General features: G+C 40.9%; 2 protein-coding genes and 5 non-coding genes across 7 annotated transcripts; 4 read left to right on the top strand and 3 right to left on the bottom strand.

Annotated features, from left to right (window-relative positions):
* The first annotated feature begins 1,029 nt into the window (after positions 1 to 1,029).
* LOC123056199 (photosystem II D2 protein) lies at positions 1,030 to 7,162 on the top strand. The gene is made up of 2 exons (XM_044479891.1): positions 1,030 to 1,088; positions 4,198 to 7,162. Exons 1-2 carry the CDS (start codon positions 1,030 to 1,032, stop codon positions 4,760 to 4,762), a joined length of 624 nt encoding a protein of 207 aa, XP_044335826.1. The 3' UTR covers positions 4,763 to 7,162.
* Positions 6,275 to 6,362, bottom strand: TRNAS-UGA (transfer RNA serine (anticodon UGA)). The gene has a single exon. It is a non-coding gene; the product is annotated as a tRNA-Ser (tRNA).
* A 23-nt stretch (positions 7,163 to 7,185) lies between the features above and the next one.
* TRNAG-GCC (transfer RNA glycine (anticodon GCC)) lies at positions 7,186 to 7,256 on the top strand. The gene has a single exon. It is a non-coding gene; the product is annotated as a tRNA-Gly (tRNA).
* Positions 7,257 to 7,703: 447 nt separating this feature from the next.
* Positions 7,704 to 7,777, bottom strand: TRNAM-CAU (transfer RNA methionine (anticodon CAU)). The gene has a single exon. It is a non-coding gene; the product is annotated as a tRNA-Met (tRNA).
* A 1,959-nt stretch (positions 7,778 to 9,736) lies between these two features.
* On the top strand, positions 9,737 to 9,809 carry TRNAT-GGU (transfer RNA threonine (anticodon GGU)). The gene has a single exon. It is a non-coding gene; the product is annotated as a tRNA-Thr (tRNA).
* Positions 9,810 to 13,286: 3,477 nt separating this feature from the next.
* On the bottom strand, positions 13,287 to 13,357 carry TRNAC-GCA (transfer RNA cysteine (anticodon GCA)). Its single transcript has one exon. It is a non-coding gene; the product is annotated as a tRNA-Cys (tRNA).
* Positions 13,358 to 19,161: 5,804 nt separating this feature from the next.
* Positions 19,162 to 21,353, top strand: LOC123050856 (amidase 1). Its single transcript, XM_044473585.1, has 6 exons — positions 19,162 to 19,345; positions 19,435 to 19,838; positions 19,922 to 20,125; positions 20,250 to 20,406; positions 20,578 to 20,749; positions 20,877 to 21,353. Exons 1-6 carry the CDS (start codon positions 19,221 to 19,223, stop codon positions 21,162 to 21,164), a joined length of 1,350 nt encoding a protein of 449 aa, XP_044329520.1. The 5' UTR covers positions 19,162 to 19,220; the 3' UTR covers positions 21,165 to 21,353.
* The last annotated feature ends 582 nt before the right edge of the window (positions 21,354 to 21,935 follow it).

The following is a 21,935-nucleotide window of genomic DNA, read 5'->3' as shown; positions in this document are numbered from 1 at the left end:
TTTGCCAAAGTATTAGTATCATACAAACCGAAAAACCGTATAAACCGAACCATGTAAACCGAATAAACCGAACGCATAGAGTGACCAGCAACGGTGAATGGGGTCTCTCTAAGAAAAGGACTCTGAGTTGGAGCCATGTAGGCAGCCACAGGATGGATGGATCGATGGAGTTACCAGCAGTTAATTATCTCTGAGGGGTGAGATATACTATACTGCATTATTGATTAACAGTTGTACTACTGTATGGTGGAGTCATAAGTAATCGAACCAATTTTTGTGCTGGCAAGGCTAAGGCAAACGGCAAAAGGCTAGGCAGGACCCGACTGGATTGAGAAACCAAGGCAGCTAGCTGCACTGAGAGCAACTCCAATCCGCCGATCCAAAAGAACGCGCGATTTGTCCGTTTGGGTCGGTTGAACGCTCGTCGTCCGCCTGGGGCCGACCGGTGCGCCAACCGGCTAACCCAATTCTCGTCCGCGCAGAAAATAATTTAAACTTAAAAGGGGCCCGCGACTAGAGATCATGCCAGCGGCCATGCCATCGCCCAAAGTTCATGCCGCGCCACCCACACCGCCCTCAAAGATGATGTTCTCCATTATAAATGGTTGGCCCTGTCATCGTCGTCCGGGGTCACCGGCATTGTGTCGAACAGATTGCGGCTGTCGGGATGCATGCCTGCGGGGATCTTGCGCGGCCGTTTCCTCTGGCCCCCGGTGGACGACCCGCCCGCCATAGGTGTGGCGTTGAGGTCGATGGCCATGGGAGCGGGCGCGGGCGTAGCCGACGCGATCGCGCTCACCTCCGACGAATAGTCCCCGAGAGAGCTGGAGAAACTGGAAGTTTGCGGGTGGGGATGGAAGCCGAGCGTCTGCGTCGTGGTGGACGTGTGCGATGACTCTGGCCGTGCCGGATGAAAGGCAGAGGAGCCCGTGCTAGCCGCGGTTGTCAAACCCTAGGTAGAGTGGGACCTGCTTCGTGTCCGCAGCGACGATGGCATTGTTCTCCGCGATGGTGGCCTCTTGTTGTGCGATGGCGGTGGCGGCCGCGGCTTCCAGCTTGGTGGCCTACACCTTCTTCTTTTCGCCAATGCACGGTTTTTTGCTTTTGTTTTTGCACAAATGAAGAGAGGGATTCCCTGTCACTATGACAAACCTACACAACACAATGGGATGGGATGGAATGGTCTGGGTAGCAAGTATACTAACAAAAAGGCGTTTCAAGCTTTTCTGGGCTTTCGGGGCGAAATCTGTATCCTCAGCCTGAGCCTGACCCAACCATCGAGCTTCGTGTTCAGGTCGTCGAGCCGGAAGGCCATGCTCATGCTGGGGGTGGGGGGTGGGGTGGGGTGGGGTGGGGGGGAGGGGTGGATCAAAAGCTTATGTGGCGAGATCAAAGTCCGACGGCCGCACCTATGTCTCGCTCTTTTCCTTTTTTTTACTTTCGTGTATACTTCCAAATATTATAAATAAATATTAAAAACGCTTTACATAAAACATTAAAAAAATGTTAGCCAGGCATTTGAAAAATGTTGGATGTATAGAGAAAATGTGTCACATGTGTACGGAAAATGTATACACAAAATATACGATGTGTGTGCAAAAAGTTGATCGTGTATTAAAAAATTGTTAATCAAGCATTTGAAAAAAAATGTTAAACAAGTATTTCAAAAATGTTAATCAAGTATTGGAAAATTGTTAAACTAGATGATAACCCGCGCATAGCTGCGGGAATTTGTAGCATTGCTTAGCAGGAGGATTTATGGAGTAATTAATTCGTGAAATCAGTAAAGCAAATATATAAAAATATGTTTACTTGAATCTTTGATAGAATGATGTGAAAATTTTAAAAAATAGGATAATCTAGTTGATAAAAGCATCTGTAATGCGTGGCCCTGCCGATATATTGCAAAAGTGTTGTTCATATCAAGCTTAACTAATGACAAATGTTCATATCATTCATACCTTGGTAGTCATTTATTGTGTAGCAACTTCCGCCAAGAAATTCAAGATGTCACCCTTAATCATTAATTGTTTGTTGTTGGAGAAGCGAACATCACTGGTGCACTTTGTGCCAAATATTCGGACAAACTCAGGGACGCTCCCGCTCTCCCCAATGCACATGTATAAATCATGATCTAGTTCATAACTAAGGGGTAAATATTACCTGATTCTAGAACTCCGGAATGAATAAATAAAATAAAAATGGTTGGCGTATGAAACTACAATTAGGGAATAGCCTATATGGACGTGTAGCAGAACTTGCATAGAACATGAACTGTTGTTGATTTTTCATACTAAGGAGCAAAGAGCCCATGGAGAGCACTTTCCGCATCTCAATATTAACACCGAGACCTCAAATAGCTCTTTTGTTTGTACATGGGACAAAGTACAAAATAAGAATAGTCTAATTTATCCGTTTTAATGCAAATTGAGCACAAAAAGTATAGAGTTTCCCAACCAGATACTACAGAAACAATTACAGGATGTGAGCTGCAGCATTTAATTTTTCATCTATGTTGATCAATGGCCTTGTAATTCTTCACATGTATGTCAGAAAAGGTTATCATGAAATGTAGTATACCAGAAAAGGTTATCATGTAATGTAGTATGCCATTGAGAATCTCATCAAATGCAGCTAGAGATACATTGGAGTGATGTGCTAATATCTCTGTGTGAACCTCTTGATATTGTTTGTAGGAACACACTCTTCATATAAATGATTAGAATAGACCATCCTCATGGAAGATTTCTGATGAGATATATTAATAGCTATATGATAGACGGGTTCCCATAGTAATATAGCATGAGGAATGAGACGAATATATTCCGAACTTTCTTGAATAAACTTCCTTGAAAATACTATTTCTGAAAAAGAGTTCGGCTTGGTATCAATCCTAAGAAACAATTGGAACATAAAGGTTCTCATACCACATTGAGTGAATAGTCCTAGGTACATCCAAAAAGTTATATAAAATTGACAGACATCTTATAATAAAAGGTACCGCCGTATACTGATGGAAAGAGTAATATATTGGAATCCACTCTCTTATTTACTTACAGAGAACATAGGTATAACCCTCTGTGGATATTGCTTATGCTGGTGATAGATTAACTGAGAATACAAGTACTCTAGAAGATTTCAAATGTGAAGGTAAAATCCTTGGTCCAGGCGAACGTGTTGGAATTCAGAGAATTGATGTCTTTCAAACATGGAATCGTTTGAGAGAACAACCATGACCTCTCAGAATATCATAGCATCATCACTCTTTCGGGTTAGTAGCTTCGTGAACCTTCAAAACAAAGGTAAACAATGCAATCAAAAAAAATACTGGCTTAACACATAAAAAAATAAATTATCGGCTTAACACATATAAAAAGAATTTAGCAAACATAAGCATATGAGTTGTATCTAGAGGTATCGGTATGAATAGTCCAATGGAAGGAATTTGTATGGTATGTAATATGCACATAAACAAATAGAAGGTACGTACATTCGCTAATCAAGTCTAGATAATTAAATTCAGAGATAAGTAGTTGTGTACGATCACGAGCAGCAGGAGAAAGACAAAAAGCATTGAATCCAATCTGAGCAACCTATGAAGCAAAAACTCGAGCACCTTTCAATCCCGAGAGCAACACGAGAAATTGAAAAGCATGAGCTTGATGATAGGAAAAATTAAGGGTGGATGAAAATATGAAATCTGCAGCTAGCAAGGCAGAGGTCGTTTCCTAGATGAGAATGTAAACATGCGTGCTTGTTGGATTACGATGTCGGTCTAGAGGGGTTTTTATACACATTTTTCTCACAATTGCGGAGTAATGGAGGCTGAGATAATTATGGGCGATTAATGGTGTGGTGCATGAAGCCGTTTCTTGTGCATTTGTGGCCGGGAGAATGTGTGTCGTGTAGTTGAATCATAGTTTTAAATAGCCGGCTATAGCCGCTATAGCCTTTTCAGCAGGGTGCTGCTAAATGGTCGCCTTCACAAATACTCCGCTATAGCTAATTTGAAGGCCCGCCCCTATTTTTCATAGCCCTCTATTTAAAACATTGAGTTCAACGGGTTAGTGGCGGCCGTAAAATCAGAAGTGGGAATATGAACAAATGAGCTGCTGGATTTACATCTATCGATCGGCGGGAAAGGGCTAGCGACGGCGGCTGGCAAGGGGGGCCGTCGGCCATGGTGGAGTAATTAAGGGTTTGGTTCTTTGCGCCGAGTTTTGGCGTAGCAGCGATATTTCGATTCATCCTTTTCTTCCAAGGATTTCATAATTGGACGTTGAACCCATTTCATATGATGGGAGTTGCCGGAGTATTAGGTGCGGCTCTGCTATGCGCTATTCATGGAGCGACCGTAGAAAACACTCTATTTGAGGACGGTGATGGTGCAAATACCTTCCATGCTTTTAACCCAACTCAAGCTGAAGAAACTTATTCCATGGTCATTGCTAACCGCTTTTGGTCCCAAATCTTTGGTTTTGCTTTTTCCAATAAACGTTGGTTACATTTCTTTATGCTATTTGTACCCGTCACCGGTTTATGGATGAGTGCTATTGGCGTAGTTGGCTTGGCTCTGAACTTACGTGCCTATGACTTTGTTTCCCAGGAAATCCGTGCAGCGGAAGATCCTGAATTTGAGACTTTCTACACCAAAAATATTCTTTTAAACGAGGGTATTCGTGCGTGGATGGCAGCTCAGGATCAGCCTCATGAAAATCTTATATTCCCTGAGGAGGTTCTACCACGTGGAAACGCTCTTTAATGGAACTTTCGTTTTAGCTGGTCGTGACCAAGAAACCACCGGCTTTGCTTGGTGGGCTGGGAATGCCAGACTTATCAATTTGTCCGGTAAACTACTTGGAGCTCATGTAGCCCATGCCGGATTAATCGTATTCTGGGCCGGAGCAATGAACCTATTTGAAGTGGCCCATTTCGTACCAGAAAAGCCCATGTATGAACAAGGGTTGATTTTACTTCCACACTTAGCTACTCTAGGTTGGGGAGTAGGGCCAGGGGGGGAAGTTCTAGATACTTTTCCGTACTTTGTATCTGGCGTACTTCACCTAATTTCCTCCGCAGTCTTAGGCTTCGGTGGCATTTATCACGCGCTTCTGGGACCCGAGACTCTTGAGGAATCTTTTCCATTCTTTGGTTATGTCTGGAAAGATAGAAATAAAATGACTACAATTTTGGGTATTCACTTAATTTTGTTAGGTCTAGGTGCTTTTCTTCTAGTACTCAAGGCTCTTTATTTTGGCGGTGTATATGATACCTGGGCCCCTGGGGGGGAGATGTAAGAAAAATTACCAATTTGACCCTTAGTCCCAGTGTTATATTTGGTTATTTACTAAAATCTCCTTTTGGTGGAGAAGGGTGGATTGTTAGTGTAGATGATTTAGAAGATATAATTGGTGGGCATGTATGGTTGGGTTTTATTTGTGTATTTGGCGGAATTTGGCATATTTTAACCAAACCCTTCGCATGGGCTCGCCGTGCATTTGTATGGTCTGGAGAAGCTTACTTGTCTTATAGTTTAGCTGCTTTATCTGTCTTTGGTTTTATCGCTTGTTGTTTTGTATGGTTCAATAATACAGCTTATCCGAGTGAGTTTTATGGACCCACCGGGCCAGAAGCTTCTCAAGCTCAAGCATTTACTTTTCTAGTTAGAGACCAGCGTCTTGGAGCTAATGTGGGATCCGCTCAAGGACCCACAGGTTTAGGTAAATATCTAATGCGTTCCCCAACTGGGGAGGTTATCTTTGGAGGGGAAACTATGCGTTTTTGGGACCTTCGTGCTCCATGGTTAGAACCTCTAAGGGGCCCCAACGGTTTGGACTTGAGTAGGTTGAAAAAAGACATACAACCTTGGCAAGAACGACGCTCAGCAGAATATATGACCCACGCTCCTTTAGGCTCTTTAAATTCCGTGGGTGGCGTAGCTACCGAGATCAATGCAGTTAATTATGTCTCTCCTAGAAGTTGGTTATCAACTTCTCATTTTGTTCTAGGATTCTTCTTTTTTGTGGGCCATTTATGGCATGCAGGAAGAGCCCGAGCTGCTGCAGCAGGTTTTGAAAAGGGAATCGATCGTGATTTGGAACCTGTTCTTTACATGAACCCTCTTAACTAAGATTTTCTTATTTATACCTGTTCTACTTTTTTTCTGTTCTGGCTCGGTTATTCCATCTAGCCGAGCCATTCATTCCTTTTTATGAAAGAAAGATAAGGGACAGAAAAAAAAAAATGAAAGAAACAAACGTATTCAATAAGCAAAAGGAGAGAGAGGGATTCGAACCCTCGATAGTTCCTAGAACTATACCGGTTTTCAAGACCGGAGCTATCAACCACTCAGCCATCTCTCCACAGCCTAATCCTTATTTTACTCCTACAAATAGAACATAGCCATATAAAAAATAAAAAGATTTATTAGCCTCTAGAAAGATATCAGATACAAGTTCCTTTTCGATATATCTCTGTATACTGTATACACGGATACAGGATCCGCTATACCCGCTTGTGAAATAAAGAGTAAATAATCTCTTCTCACCCCCATATCCAAATAAAAAAGCGGTTTAAGTAATAAATTTGAATTAAAGAGAAGAATCAATGGATTCATGATTAAACCCCTCCTACTTCTTGTATTTTTTTACAATTTTGGTTAAGTGAGGGATCAAATATGTAGTCAACTTTATTTGATGGTAGCTTGGAGGATTAGAAATATGACTATTGCTTTCCAATTAGCTGTTTTTGCATTAATTGCGACTTCCTCAGTCTTAGTAATTAGTGTACCCCTTGTATTTGCTTCTCCTGATGGTTGGTCAAATAATAAAAATGTTGTATTTTCTGGTACATCATTATGGATTGGACTAGTCTTTCTCGTAGCTATTCTGAATTCTCTCATTTCTTAAATTAAATTTGGTTAATATTTATTAACCCCATAAAAAAGAAATAATAAAGGCCATTTCTTCTAAAAAATTAGAATAGTGAGACGTATTAAAACGCAATTTGCGTTCCGAATTGCTAGCTCTTCTCTTTCAGTATTATGAAATTCCATTCCCATTAGAATATTCATTGACAGATAATAAAAAAAGGAAAACTCTAATATAATAGAAAATGAAATGAAACGGTCGACCCAGACATAGAAGGTCGACCCAGGCGGATATACGCTATAAAATATATACCGTAGCGAGCGTAGTTCAATGGTAAAATATCTCCTTGCCAAGGAGAAGATACGGGTTCGATTCCCGCCGCTCGCCCGCTTAATTTCTCAAAGTACTATGATAAAAAGTTTAGTCTAGTTAACTGTTTAACTACTTATATTAAATTAAGTATTAATTAGGTGTTAGTCTAGTGCCGTATCCCTTACTATCTTACCCTTCCTTTGCATCCCACTCAAAAAAGAGGGCGCTCCAGAGGTAGAAATAGAACTCGCCAATAGAGCTCCAAAAATTGGGTATTAACTGAGACAAACAACGGGCAAACTGTTTTTAAAGGGAAGGGAGAGGTAGACTGTCCCTTTCGTTTCATTTTTATTTTCTGCAGGGTAGGGAGAAGCCTTGCGCCTTCTTTTTTTGAAGGCAAGTGACTTCGCAAACTGCTCAATTTTGCCCTCTAGGGCCGGGAGCTAATGAATAAAAAAGGGTTGGATACGCCCCTCTACCATATCTAGAGAAATAGAATACTCCTTTTATACAGACTGCTAAGTGCGGAGACGGGAATCGAACCCGTGACCTCAAGGTTATGAGCCTCGTGAGCTACCAAACTGCTCTACTCCGCTCTGGAGTACCAGAAACTGGTGGACAAAAAAGGCTTGAATACAAGCCTCTAACATGTCTAGACAAATAGAATACTCCTTTTATACAGAATGGAGCGGGTAGCGGGAATCGAACCCGCATCGTTAGCTTGGAAGGCTAGGGGTTATAGTCGACGTTGGTTGATTATTTTTAACGTCTCTAATTCAAAACCGAACATGAAATTTTGATTTCATTCGGCTCCTTTATGGATATTCTCACCACTTAACATCTATGTCAGCTTTTCTATTTGAATGGAACCAAAGCTCTCTGCTTTCTAGATGATCCTTATAGAGTAGGAGATAGAAATTCTATCTAAATCCATCTAATCTACTTACTTCGTTCCCTAATTTCATTCAAGAGATCCTGAGGAAAAGAATTGGGTTTCCACCGAGCTGAAACAATATGCGGATGGTTCTAGTAAACCAAAACTATCGTTTTTTAGCTATTTGGCTTCCTTATTCCTTATTTTAAGAAGATTTAGTTACGATTGGAAATCAACTTTTTTGTATCTTCATCCATAGATCCTTTACTCATATTTTCAAAATTGGAATACTTAATCCAATGCAAAATTATGCTTCGCGACTCTGTACTCATAATCCAATTTTTATTTTGGATGCAATTTAAATTAGTCTTTGGATACAAATCGCCAGAATGTATATTCTTCCTCAATATGCTATTGAGAGGAAAAGGATTTAATCCTTTATAAGAACTAAAGTTTTCATCGGAATATAAAAATAAAAAACTTAAGGATGCCTTAAGTATATCATTTCAAATTCAGTTATTAATAGAACGAATCACACTTTTACCACTAAACTATACCCGCTACATTGTAGATTATGGTATAAATGGTACCCTTTGTCAAGGATAGCCATTTGACAAGAAGGCTAATTCCCCCTTATTGAATCAGATGGAGAAGGTTCATGACACTGAGCCGTTGGTACTTCTACTTCGATCGCTCGCCTTTACTTTAGGATTTAGATAGCCCCTCTGGTCTGTAAAAAAATCTTTTCTTACCATGCTAATAGCGCCTGAACCAAATGTATTTATTTTGATTAGGATCCTATTCTACGGTTACGACTACAATAATAATTATTTACTTTGCAAGGACGTAAGTGTGTCAGACTGCTAAATTGTTTTATTATTCCTACAATATAAACTAGGGGATATAGGGGGTAACACTGTCCCTATAAATTCCTTTTTTCCTTTTCTTTTTTGTCCAGAATTGAACAAAAAAGAAATTCTGGAAGATGTTTTCTTCCCCCATTAAGTCCGAGCCATAGAGTAAGAGTGAGATGAGTTTTCCAAATTCATCATAGACTTTCCCTATGGCTTGATAGAAGTAAGCAGCAAAGAGTCGTAACTTAAAGAAAAAAACGGACAGGGCCGACAGATTTACCTGATGTAAAGAAGATCCTAAAAGTCTCTGATTAGTCGACTCTCTCCATTTAACACTTTCCTCTCTCTCCTTTTTTCCACTGACTCAATTCTAGTTTATTAGATTCTTGTTTAAAAGAATGAAAAAAGTTCAATAGAACTAAGAACAAATAAAAAATAGCATAGAGGATCAAGGCCATTACCAAAAGTTCCTCCCAAGGATCCTATATCCTATTGGGTATCTGTTCCCCGCCTTTTCCCGCTAGGATCGGAAATCTTATATTTTCCATATCCATATACCATTGAATCCTTGGGGTTCCAGAATCCGCCTATTTTACTAGTCTTCGGAAACGGAAAACCCTGAACCAAGAAGAGTTGGATATGTTATGTAGGGTATGTTTTTTTTTTTATTAATTTTATTTTGAGCTCTCAAAATATCGATATATACATATACAATCTCTACATAATGTCTCTCTCTCTATCTCTATATATTATATATATAATATGTACATTATGCAGTGGACCCATAATGGGAAATCCAAGTGGCTAATTTTTGAATTAAATAAAAAGCCCTTTTAACTCAGTGGTAGAGTAATGCCATGGTAAGGCATAAGTCATCGGTTCAAATCCGATAAAAGGGCTTTTTAAATTAGTGGTAGAGTAATCTTGTGCTAAGACGTAAGTCGTTGGTTCGAATCTGATAGAGTACTTTTCTACTAAATTGATTCACTTTTGTTCTTTGTTTTTGAAACTTTCTCTATATTTTTAGAGAATTTTATGACTTAGTGCGGGATGGATGCATTTTTGGTCTGAACACTAAATGAAGCACGGAGAATTAATCTATAACGATCAACTAAAAAAAATCCTAGATGAAAACATAACAGAAAAGTTGGAAAAACTCTTTGCTTTGGATCTATTTATACTTTGATTATAGTATAATCACGAGCGGTTGTATATGGCCCTATCGTCTAGTGATGCCCCTATCGTCTAGTGGTTCAGGACATCTCTCTTTCAAGGAGGCAGCGGGGATTCGACTTCCCCTGGGGGTAGGGAGTATTATGAAAGGAGGTTAATGGGGACGGACTGTAAATTCGTTGACAATGTCTACGCTGGTTCAAATCCAGCTCGGCCCAAACCAAAAATCTAGGGCTTCATGAATATGAACTAAATCCTTTTGTTTTTCTTCCATTTGTTTTTCTTCCATAAAATAAAATGTCTGATCTATAGAAATAAAAGATAAAGAAAAAAGGGAAATTTTTTTTCTAATCCATATCTCTCTCATTCCTTTCTTACAAACAAAAGAGTTTTTCTTATTGAAGGCTGGATTATTATCCATTTTTAGTGATAAAAAATCACGACATACTAGTTATGTCACTCTCACTATACCCACGTATAATATGTGGGTATGTAGTATATGATTCGTCTATTTCTTAGAGTACGAAAGACGAATCGAATCTTCTTATGGTTCTATTTAAGAATGGGTATGCCATACACCCCGCGGGGATTGTAGTTCAATTGGTCAGAGCACCGCCCTGTCAAGGCGGAAGCTGCGGGTTCGAGCCCCGTCAGTCCCGAACTAGGGTTCAATGAATGGAGAAATTTATATTTCCTTTTTCCATGAAAAAAAGGGGCAGGGAGCAAGATCAAATACCCACAGGGCACCCTTACTTCACTTTTTTATTTTGCATCTCTCATTAAAGAGGCAGGGAAGGCGTATAGGAATTTTTTTCACTACTCCCGATCGATAAAGAAAAGACACACATACGATATGTGGATTAGTAGAATTTAGGATATTTATTTATTACCTCTATCTTTTCCTTTCATATGGAATAGAGTACCGGTATTTTACCGGAATCCATACATAAATCGTATTCCCTTTTTATTTCAGACCTCTTTTCCCCATCTCACTTCTACTGCTTATTTGGATGTCTATGTGACCCATAGAAAGTTGGTCATATAATACATACATAATTGTATGTATAACTATAAGAAAAAGGAAGGGAAATTGTATAAGATTAAGAAAGTATAAGATTAAGAAAGCTCGTGGGTTAGAGATATAGAAAAGAAAAAGTAGAAAAGGATTAAAAAAGAGGGAATTCCTAATCCAATCAAAAAACCCATTTTGGTCTTAGTGTGGATAGAGGATCTTCCTATGTTATACTATATAACTCTCATCCGTGAAATATAACTCTCATCCATGAATTGATTTGATAGATCCGATATTCATAATATTGAATTGATTCAGTATTATCAGAATGCAAGCCCCACCCTTGAATTTACAAGATACCCCTTTTTCCTCTCCATGGGATTACATCCCGAGTTATTGTGAAAATAAAAAATAAAGAGGTTATGGAAGTCAATATTCTCGCATTTATTGCTACTGCACTGTTCATTCTAGTTCCTACTTCTTTTTTACTTATTATTTATGTAAAAACAGTCAGCCAAAATAATTAATTGGAATTCCAATTAATCATTGAAGAAATTAAAAAGGGATTAAATAAAAAAAATCCAAGTCTTAAATGAAAGGATCTGGTTGGAATCTTAAAGTGTGGTAGAAAGAACTACATATAGTTTTTTCTACGACACTTTAGATTCTTTCTATTATATTATCTTTGAATCTACATAGAATAGAATAGATTAGTAGATTGAAATAGTTAAGTAGTCTAATTCAATTTCTTTTTTCATTGCATCCACTTAATTTCAATCAGGTCAAAATAAAAAAATCTAAGACAATTCTTGACCAAAGAATCCATGGAAGGAAAGAAAAATAATAGTAAGAATAGACTATAGTAAAAAGTAAAAGGAAATGGAAAATGTGTGATATGCCGTGAATAGTTCCGTGGAAGAAAGTCTAATTTTCTTATGTATAGAACTTTTTTTAACCATTCGTCATTTCTAGTAGAAATTCTGAATTGGTATAATGGCTCTTTCTTACAACTTACAATACAAGAGTTTCTTACAGGAGTGAAACAAAACTAAAGAAAAAGATTAAAGAATAACGTTTGACAAAATGATTAATGCAAAATGTTAAAGAAAAGAATTGATACAACAATTTGATTACTTAATCAATTAGTAGTATCCCTAGAGTCCACTCCTTCCCCATACTACTAGTGAAAGAGAAAATGTAAAGACTACCATTAAAGCAGCCCAAGCGAGACTTACTATATCCATCTAAATTATGTCTCCTATTTCTATGAAGGGATTATTCTACTATTGATCAATAATCATAGTGGAATCAAGGGTACAGAGTCAAAAAGGGATTCCGCCCTAAGGCCATGGATCAATCAGTTCAAGGAATTTACTCCTAACAAATTCTTATAGGAATTCTGGTAGAATTAGAGAGCATTAAAAATACGATACTATAGCCCTTTTTTCCTTAAAAAAGAAAGAGTACGGGAATGATGTCCTGAATAGAAGAAGCGGGAATAGGAAGATTTTTTATTCCTTTTGTTACTCTTTTTTTTTAAGCAAAGGACGCCCGAATATACCATAAAATTATCGATAGATAAATATTTATTGGATACCTACCTTACCTATGTTTATTTTTGACCTAAACCCTGCAGCCTTGCTTTGTATCATTCTATGAAAGAATGAAGAGACTTTATCACAACTCCTAAATTGATTTTTGATCGACCTATTTAATCTGATTCTCGTTAGAATTAAGTAGTCCTTACTTTAGTGTATGTAGGTAACATAAGATGTACGATAAAAAAATGTATAATAATTAGTAAGTCTTGATATTCTTTCGTGGAGTCCCTTCTTGAATCTTAGATTGAAAAAAAAAAGAATGCCCCTTAGGGACCTTTCTTTGGATACCAAGATTTCTGACATCTTATCCTCGTATTTTAAAATTATCAAATCGAATCTCAATTAAGAACCAATTCAAATTCATATAATAAAAGAATAAGGAAACACTACCTCACCCCTATTCTATTGATAACCATTTTGGCCACTACCGTCAAAACAAATCCTAACCCTAGTTTGAGGATAGAACTATGGTATGGTTTCTCTAAACCCAGTATCGGCAGGCCCAGTTACTCTCTTGCCCGAACTTATGCGAAGTAAAAATTTATCGAATTCGATCAGCACTATAAAAAAAACCTAAGTATTTTATTGATCAGGCGGCACCCAGATTTGAACTGGGGATAAAGGATTTGCAGTCCCCTGCCTTACCGCTTGGCCATGCCGCCAAAAAATCCGATCAAAAATCTAGAAAACAGCAAGTATTCATCCACGTTTTCTTACGAAAAGCCCCTTTTATTTTGAATATAATTCTACTTACTTTTTTCCAATCTTTTTCAAAAAATCTATTCCTGCTTTTTTTGATCCAGTTTCTATTATTCTCCTCGATAGATTCTATCTTAAAACATACATTGTTAACACAATAAAACTTCCCATTTCTTTCTATTGAGATGAAAAAGAAGAAAAATTGGATTTCTATTCACAGGCTGCAAAATTCAGAACAAATTGGAACCGTTAACTAGAATTCTCTTTTTTTTTATTGCAGTAGTGAACTACTCTTAAATCGGTATTATCTCCCCCCATTCAATGGCATAATAAAATATTATGGCTTTATGCTTAATCCGTGTATAGGTAAACTTTAGGTCCGAACAGCATTATTATCCAAAGATCCCCTTTATGTACATATCTCTATGGGGAATCATGCTTTAATTTTTCAAAGTATTAAATTAAATATCTTGAATAAAAAAAGGAAATTTGCTCTGATATAGAGTATAACCTGACTATCTTGGCCTACCCAAGTGAAATTACGATAAAAGAAAAGCATGGATATGGGGAGAGGTGGATAACTAGATTGGCATGTACTTAAAAAAGGGACTTACTTGATTTTAGAATTCCATAATGAAATACTGAATTTTCTAGCCCTTAATTACTCCACCATGGCCGTCGGTCATCGCAGCTGCCTGAGAGTGCGTGAGACGTGGCGGCGGCTCATCGGAGGACCAACGGCCGTGGCTGCAAGAAGGGTCAGCGGTGGCGCCTTGCTGGGGTGAGCATGGCTGGCTACTGCTGTAGATCATCAAGGTCGGCGGCGACTGGTCGAGGAATCGGTTGGGGGATGCATGAGGCGTGGCAGCGGCTGGACGGGGAACTGGATGGAAGGGGATTGAGCGATGCATTTTTTTTTCTTCTTCTGGGAATCCTGAATGGTGTGTACGGGCTAATTTTTCGTCTCCCTACAGCTTTGCATGGGCTTCAAAGAACATTCAGCCGGCCTTTTGGAGCGTGTGCGTACATCCAACCGTAACAAATCCAGCGGGACTTGAATTGAATTGATCTGGAGATCTGGGCGAGACCAAGTACTGGACAAACAACTAGTGCATCACTGAGACCGTCGGGTTGGATTGCACCGCCGGCAGATCTTACAAAATTCAATACAGATGCAGCAGTTAGGAGGGATGGTAGCTATGGTGCAGTTGCTGTGGTGTGCCGAAACTCAGCTGGAATCTTTCTTGGGGCATCCTGTATCAAGTTCAGACATTTGTCACCCAGAAGCTCTTGAAGCTTTGGGAGTTAGAGAGGCTCTTGCGTTGGCAGAAGACCTATATGAGCACAAGATTCAAGTGGCCTCGGACTGCAAGACAGTGGTGGACGGAGTAAAGCAAGGATCCTCAGCGGAGTATGGAGCGATTATTCATGAAATCATAGAACAAGCAGCTGGTTTTACTTGTAATATAGTCCACGAGTATAGGACCTCGAATATCGAGGCTCACAATCTCGCTAAGCACGCTCTTACGCTCGGGTTTGGCCGCCATGTTTGATTAGGGCAGCCCAACGATCTTCTATTCATTCCTGTAAACATTAATGTGATTGAATAAAGCTTGGCGAATTGTCTAAAGAAAACAAATCCAGCGGGACTGTGCGAGGCTGCGAGCCATCGAGCCGTGTGGACGCGAGCAGCATGAAAGTGAAAACATGTAACTGCACTGCTGATGTGGCAAGTTGATGACGTGGCTAGGCTGCATGTCAAGATAATTAGCTTAGTGGGGATGAACTATTTATGTTTTATAGACGTATATAGAAAAAAATATTGACCATGTATTCAAAAAACTTAATCTTGTATTGTATTGAAAAAATGCTAAACTTGTATTTTTATAATGTTAATCAAGCATTTGAAATTGTTAAATTTATGTAGAAAAAATGTGGACCATGTATTAAAAATGTTAACATAGCATTTGAATTTTTTATTATTAATCATGCATTTGAAAAATGTTAAATGTGTATAAAAAATGTTGATCATGTGTTAAAAATATTTATCTTGAAGACATTGAGATCGTACCTTGAGTGTCTTCTCCTGGTCGTCCAAGACCAGCAGGTGGACAAGCTTCGTTGGAGGCTCCAAATAGACAACGAGGGGAACCGGTGGCCCGAGAGAGGTGACACCGGCTTCCCCCTAGTCAGCTTGTTTGATGACCTTGGGAGGAGATCACTGGAAATATTTGCGCCTTTTACAGGCATCCTTGGCATGAGCAATTAATCATGAAAGTCATCGTTGACACGAGTTGAAAAATGTAATGAGAGCCATGGCCGTCGCTGTCGATCACCTCATTCAAGTGATCCTACGTGTCATAACAAAGTTCCCCGAACAATCTTCATCCAACTGTGGACCATGAAGCTAGCCTCATTGTCTTCCGACATATCATTGAGGGAGATGCACAATACCTTGAGGAGACAGATCTCACCAGCACTGAGCAGATCTGAAGGCAGACTCTGTCCAGGATGGAGCTTCCGGAGGAGGGGCCGACGGGCCTCGGCCAAGCAATAATGGAAACTTCCCTTGCCGCCCCAAGAGAAATTGGATCGGGGTCCTTAACAAAAAAATCACATCAAGAGAAGAAGAACCAGGATCCTCCATCTGTGCCAAGAGTGCTAAGAATCAGTAGACCATAGCACGATTAAGTAGTAGATACGAGCGGAGGCGGAGCTAGACAAAATCTGATGTGGGGGCAAGAAAAAATATGGTTGTTGAAGGGTCAAAGGCCAAAAAATTCCCATCTAAGCCCTACAATAAGGAAATCTCCTTAATTTGGTTTATGTTGGGGGCAATGTCCCCCTCAGCTTAACACATTGCTCCGCTGATGAAGTAGAGGAACAACTTCACAATATTTTTAACAGACCGCCATTTGTTTAGACGTGGAATGTTGTATTTATGGGGAGTAGAGATGGGTCGTATTACGCTTTGAGATGAAGTCTGAATTATATGATGTTGGGATGAAAGCTTATTTTCTATTTCTATGGGCTTTAATATTGATGTATTTAGTGTGCACCAAATTAATTCAATACTCACTTTGTCCCATATAATATAGAGAGCAATGGTTTCGGGGAAGTCAAATGTCACAAACTTTGAACAAATTCAAAGAGAAATGTATCTATTTCTGTAATACTTTAATATAAGATGTTCTAAGTTTTTTTTTAAAAATCGGACGTATATAGACAAGTTTTCATGTGATTGTTTAATCATTTCGGTTCATATGTAGTCCATATTAAAATATTCAAAATATATTATACTTCGTTTTTGTACACAAATCCATTTTATTTTTTGGTCAAACTTTAACTAATAATTATGATTTGTCAACAAGCCTAGCGCTTCTCTTCGACTGATATCATTGATATCTTGGTCCTCCTCCACAACTCACCACCGTTATCTAATCTTTTTTTCGCTCCTATATAACTGTCACAATGGGGGGGTCTAATCGTGCAACGATCACTGGGTCTCCATCAGGTCCACCGTGAACTCCAATACCGAGGCAGAGGCATTCCAAATAATTTTTATATCCAATGCGATAAAAAAATCATAATTTATTCATACTAAACTTTTATACTTATTTTATATTTTAATATTACCATATTAATTTCAATTGGTATATTTATTTTACTAATTACCTATCATAATTACATAACAATGTTTCTAAATAATATTTTATTATTTTTTGTTATGTAGTTGGAATTTATTTCATTTAAACATTTCTTCTGCAAGATTTAAGTTTATGATTTAACATTTTTTTGTTTGGGAAAATTATTTTGAATTAACTTTTTGTTATTGCATAAAGTATGTAGTGTATACGCATATATTCACAGACTTATGCATGTGTTCATATATATTTATTATTGGATATTGTGATAGAGATTTTTGAATCACATACAGTAACCAATATCTTAATAGTAGTTTCTAGTCTTCTACCAACTGGCACTCGTATATGGTTCATACGTCCCAACGATCAGGTACACAGTACTGCAGAAATTTTAGCAGTTGCTTGCACAAAACCTCTACTAATAACATGCATGAATTACAACTTCTTTTCTTCTTATCTTATTTATCCGAGAAGCAATCACTAAACACATGGGTTATCCCTCTAGCTATTATCTACATGATACTAGAAAATAAATCTGCGCTTTGCCGCGCCCGTCCATATTAAGGAAATAACTATATAGATGTATAAAATTGTATGGAACAACAGAAATATATGAGTTGTAGTACAACTAAAAGATACTATGCGTTGATACATATAGACCATTGAGCGTATTTTTTTGGGTAACATCCAGCGAGTCGCTAACTCAATAGCATACACAATTTTAATTTTTTGTTTTTTGTGGACTAGTGAGTATTCCCTTGCTGAAGGCGTTGCTGTTGAAGAACCTTGTTTTTTCCTTGTGATGTCATGAGATGATTGGTGCGGATATGGCCATAGTTATAGTTTGTCGATCACAGATTTGATAGCTTCAGGGTTTTTTCCTCGCTTAGGCATAGCTTTGGTCTTATATGACTTTGCTATTTGCCAGCGTGTTTGTGTGTGTGTGTGTGTGTTGGGGGTTGGCTATGTGCATCCTAGCTATGCTCATTGTGTTTGTATCTTCTTGATGCTTCATTTTGAGTCAATAAAATCCATCTTTTATCGAAAAAAAGTAATGATTGCACTTAAGCTCGTTGTCTAGCCATATATACTTTTATATCGCTAGTTCTAATTCTCAAGTTAAACCTTCATAGTTAGCTAGGTGCGAAGCAAGCGAAAAAATATATTCTCTCAAGAGAATAAATTTTCTTTGGAGCTTTTTCAAACACAAATTCAACAAAGGGGTTTCGGTTAGAAGAAAAATATGATACTCAAGTGTTTCATTAACACCCACTAGTCCCTCTGAATCATGACTCTCAAGTATTAATTTGAATCTTTGGTGACGGAGTTATGTCAAAAAGTGATAGATGCAATGGGTTTTCGCTTGTGGCTCAAATTTGCAGGACACGTTTAACAAGCACGGCCTGCGTCCATCTTCGCTAGCCTAGGGCGTAACTTTGGCTGTTGTTCCTATGCAAGCACTTCCAAGAGTCAGCACCCACCGCCCCCCCCCCCCTTCTATTACAATGCGAACACACTACTAGAGTTTGGGGCATGAATATTGATCGGTCTGGTCTCCATGATGTGCATACTCTCTCCCTCTCCCTCTCTCTCCTCCTCCTCCTCCCTTCTACACTTCCATTTTATATAAAAACAAAAACAAAAACGTTGGAGCTTTCACATAAAGTCATCATATTCATTAATCTAAAAAATGTTGGCGACGTGGTGAGTAGAGCTGGGTCAGCGCTTGTCTTTCTGGTGTCGACGGTCCGGTGCGCCAATGGGTGCACGTCTGATGATTTCGTGTTGTGATAGAGAAGGCAGAGCTGCGGTAGGCGGGTCCACTACGACAATGATGACTCCATGAGGGTTGTTTTCAGCGCGTGGTGCTCTCGGGATGTTGACATGTCCTCTAAGTTTTACCCGGTCTTCCTCTAATTAATCGGGCAAATCTCGTCCTCTTAATCAATAAAAATGACAAATCTTTTGCCTCATCTTTTTTTAATAAAAAAACAGCCTAGTCCGGGCTCGCCTCACTAGGCAGCAAGCACTTGACGCATCAGGCTCAAACCAGGCAGCTTATTTTCTTCAGGCAGGCCTCATCGTTATTGACTGAATTATTGACGTAGTTGTCAAAAAAAAAAAGACTGAATTATTGACGTCGTCGACACCATATCCTGCTCCTATCCATAGCGAATTATCCATGGAGGACAGCGGCGACGACCACGGCGCCTTCATGGAGAAATTCATCCTGCTGCCGCCTCCTTCCTCCGATCAGCAGCAGCAGCAGCTACCCCTGCACGGCCTCACCTTCGCCATCAAGGACATGTACTACGACCTCTCTCCCTCCCCACCTTCCTCCCTCGATCACATCGACATTCAGCAATCTGACTGACTGACTGGTCGATTCATGGCAGCTTCGACGTCGCCGGACGCGTCACCGGCTTCGGCACCCCGGACTGGGCCAGGACGCACGCGCCGGCCGCCGCCACGGCGCCCGCCGTGCTAGCCGCGCTGGCCGCCGGCGCCACGGGCGTGGGCAAGACCGTGATGGACGAGATGGCCTACAGCATCAACGGCGAGAACGCCCACTACGGCACCCCTGCCAACCCGTGCGCCCCCGGCCGCGTCCCCGGCGGCTCCTCCAGCGGCTCCGCCGTCGCCGTCGCCGCCAGCCTCGCCGACTTCGCCCTCGGCACCGACACCGGCGGCAGCGTCAGGGTGCCCGCCGCCTACTGCGGCATCTTCGGCCTCCGCCCCTCCCACGGACTGGTCTCCGTCGAGAACGTCGTCCCCATGGCGCAGATGTTCGACACCGTCGGTAATTTCAGTCGAGCCGTGCTACAGTCAGTGTTCATTCAGTTGTATAAGTGTCTGAACATCCCAGTGCGATTATGCTTACAGGGTGGTTTGCTAGAGATCTGCCTACGCTGTCTCGTGTCACCGACGTGATGCTGCCGCCGGTGCCAGCTGCCGCCGACGATGATGCCGAGATACCACGACGACCGAGCCGTGTCATCATTCCTGCAGACTGTTTCAAGATCTTGGGCTCTGTGGACGACCACACCTACGAGATCCTCAACGCTTCAGCGGCCAAGATATTCGGCAGTAAGTATAGCAGAGCAGGATAATGCAGAGTATAGGTTTTCTGAAACTTTCTGCAGGTGGAGCAGAGCAGGGCATGTCAGCTTACATATAGAAGTGTCTGAAACTTGTGAGGTTTGTTTGGCAGGTGATGCAGTGGTGGACAATGGAAACCTTGGTGATTTTGTCTCCAGCAATGTTCCGAGCATCGGCAAGTTCATGACCGACTTGTCTGCGGTAGAAGCATCATCGTCGTGTGTGCCGCCTCTGTCTGCCATCTCACGTGTCATGCGAGTTCTTCAAAGGTGTGCAATCACAACATACCTACGTAATCACACGTGATATCATAAAATTGTGCCCTTACCATGATTCCACCGTCAGATGAACTCAATCATCTTAGTAATGGAAATGCCAGCAGTTTACTCTAAATTGTACTTTTGCACACGGACGAGATTAAATGCACCGTATGTTTTCAGGTCTGAATTCAAAGCAAACCACGCGGAGTGGGTGAACACGGTGAAGCCCAACCTCGGCCCTGGCATCCGAGAGCGAGTGCAGGAGGCCATTGCGTCGGAGGATGATTCTGCCATGGATGATCTTCATGCCGTCAGGACCGAATTCAAGTCTGCACTTGCGGCTCTCCTCAAGGTAAACTCATACACTGTTATCATAATCCCATTGCTGCAAACAATTTCTGAACATGCAGTCTGTCAGGCAGTAGTAGGAGTTGATTTTTCTTAGTTTTGCTCTGCTTGAATGAATTTGCATTCTGTAGGACGACGGAATCCTGGCAATCCCTACGGTCCCCGGCGCGCCGCCGAAGCTACGCATGGACGCGACTCTGCTGGAGGACTTCCGGGCAAGGGCCTTCTCGCTGCTGTCCATCGCCGGCCTGTCGGGGTTCTGCCAGGTCAGCATCCCGCTGGGCACCCGCTGCGGTGTCCCGGTGTCAGTCTCGCTGCTCGCGCGGCACGGCGCCGACCGTTTCCTCGTCGCCGTGGCCCAGGAGCTCCACGAGGCGCTCCAAGGCGAGGCCGCCGCAGCCTGGGGTTCTTTGGCTTAGCCTAACTCTGTCATATGTCGCTGAATTCTCCAGTACAGGAAATTGTATGATTTTATTTGAATTTGGGGCCCCGGTGCGAAAAGCAAAATGGGGGCCTAACATTTGAAAAAAAATCATATAATATAACTCAAGCATAAGCACTTAATTATACAATTTAAATTTATGTTATTTAGTATAGTTTTTGGAAAATTCTCAAGTAGCAATGCAAATTCTCACAACTGTTTCTTCTTACACTTGAAGGCACAAAATCATACTTCCTTCTAGAGATTCAATTGCACAAAACTACCACATTTGCGGCTAGGTTTGTAGAAAACCATCAAGTCACTAATCCGTTGCAAAAAACACTTCATTAGCAATAAACTTGTTGCAAAAAGCACTGATCGGGTGATTTAACCCATTTAATCACTTTCTGACAAGTGGGGCCCGGTTGTCAAGAGCTGACTTGGCAAACAAATGTCATACACACCCCTGGATCCAAAAATAAAAAGCAATCAACCCCCTAGCTCTCAATCCCCCTGCTCTCGATCCCGCTGGCTCCCGTCGCCGCCGCAGGAAGCCCACCCGCCGCCCTCCCTCGATGGCGCAGACGCCCTGAGCCGCCGTGCCTTGCTCCAACCTAACAATGTCGCCGTCAATGTCCTGAGCTGCCGTGCCCAGATGATGGCCTCGTCTGCGCGCAGCCGCCGCGACGGCATCCTCACTAGAGAAGGGCAACATCGGCACCCTCAGCGCGGTGGCGACGGGAGTGCTCGGCCCCGCGGCTGCTCGACG

This window comes from Triticum aestivum, chromosome 2D (assembly GCF_018294505.1).
Source record: "Triticum aestivum cultivar Chinese Spring chromosome 2D, IWGSC CS RefSeq v2.1, whole genome shotgun sequence".
NCBI classification, from domain to species: domain Eukaryota; kingdom Viridiplantae; phylum Streptophyta; class Magnoliopsida; order Poales; family Poaceae; genus Triticum; species Triticum aestivum.
Note: the sequence above shows the minus strand (reverse complement) of the source record. Positions and strands in the feature narration are given on the sequence as shown.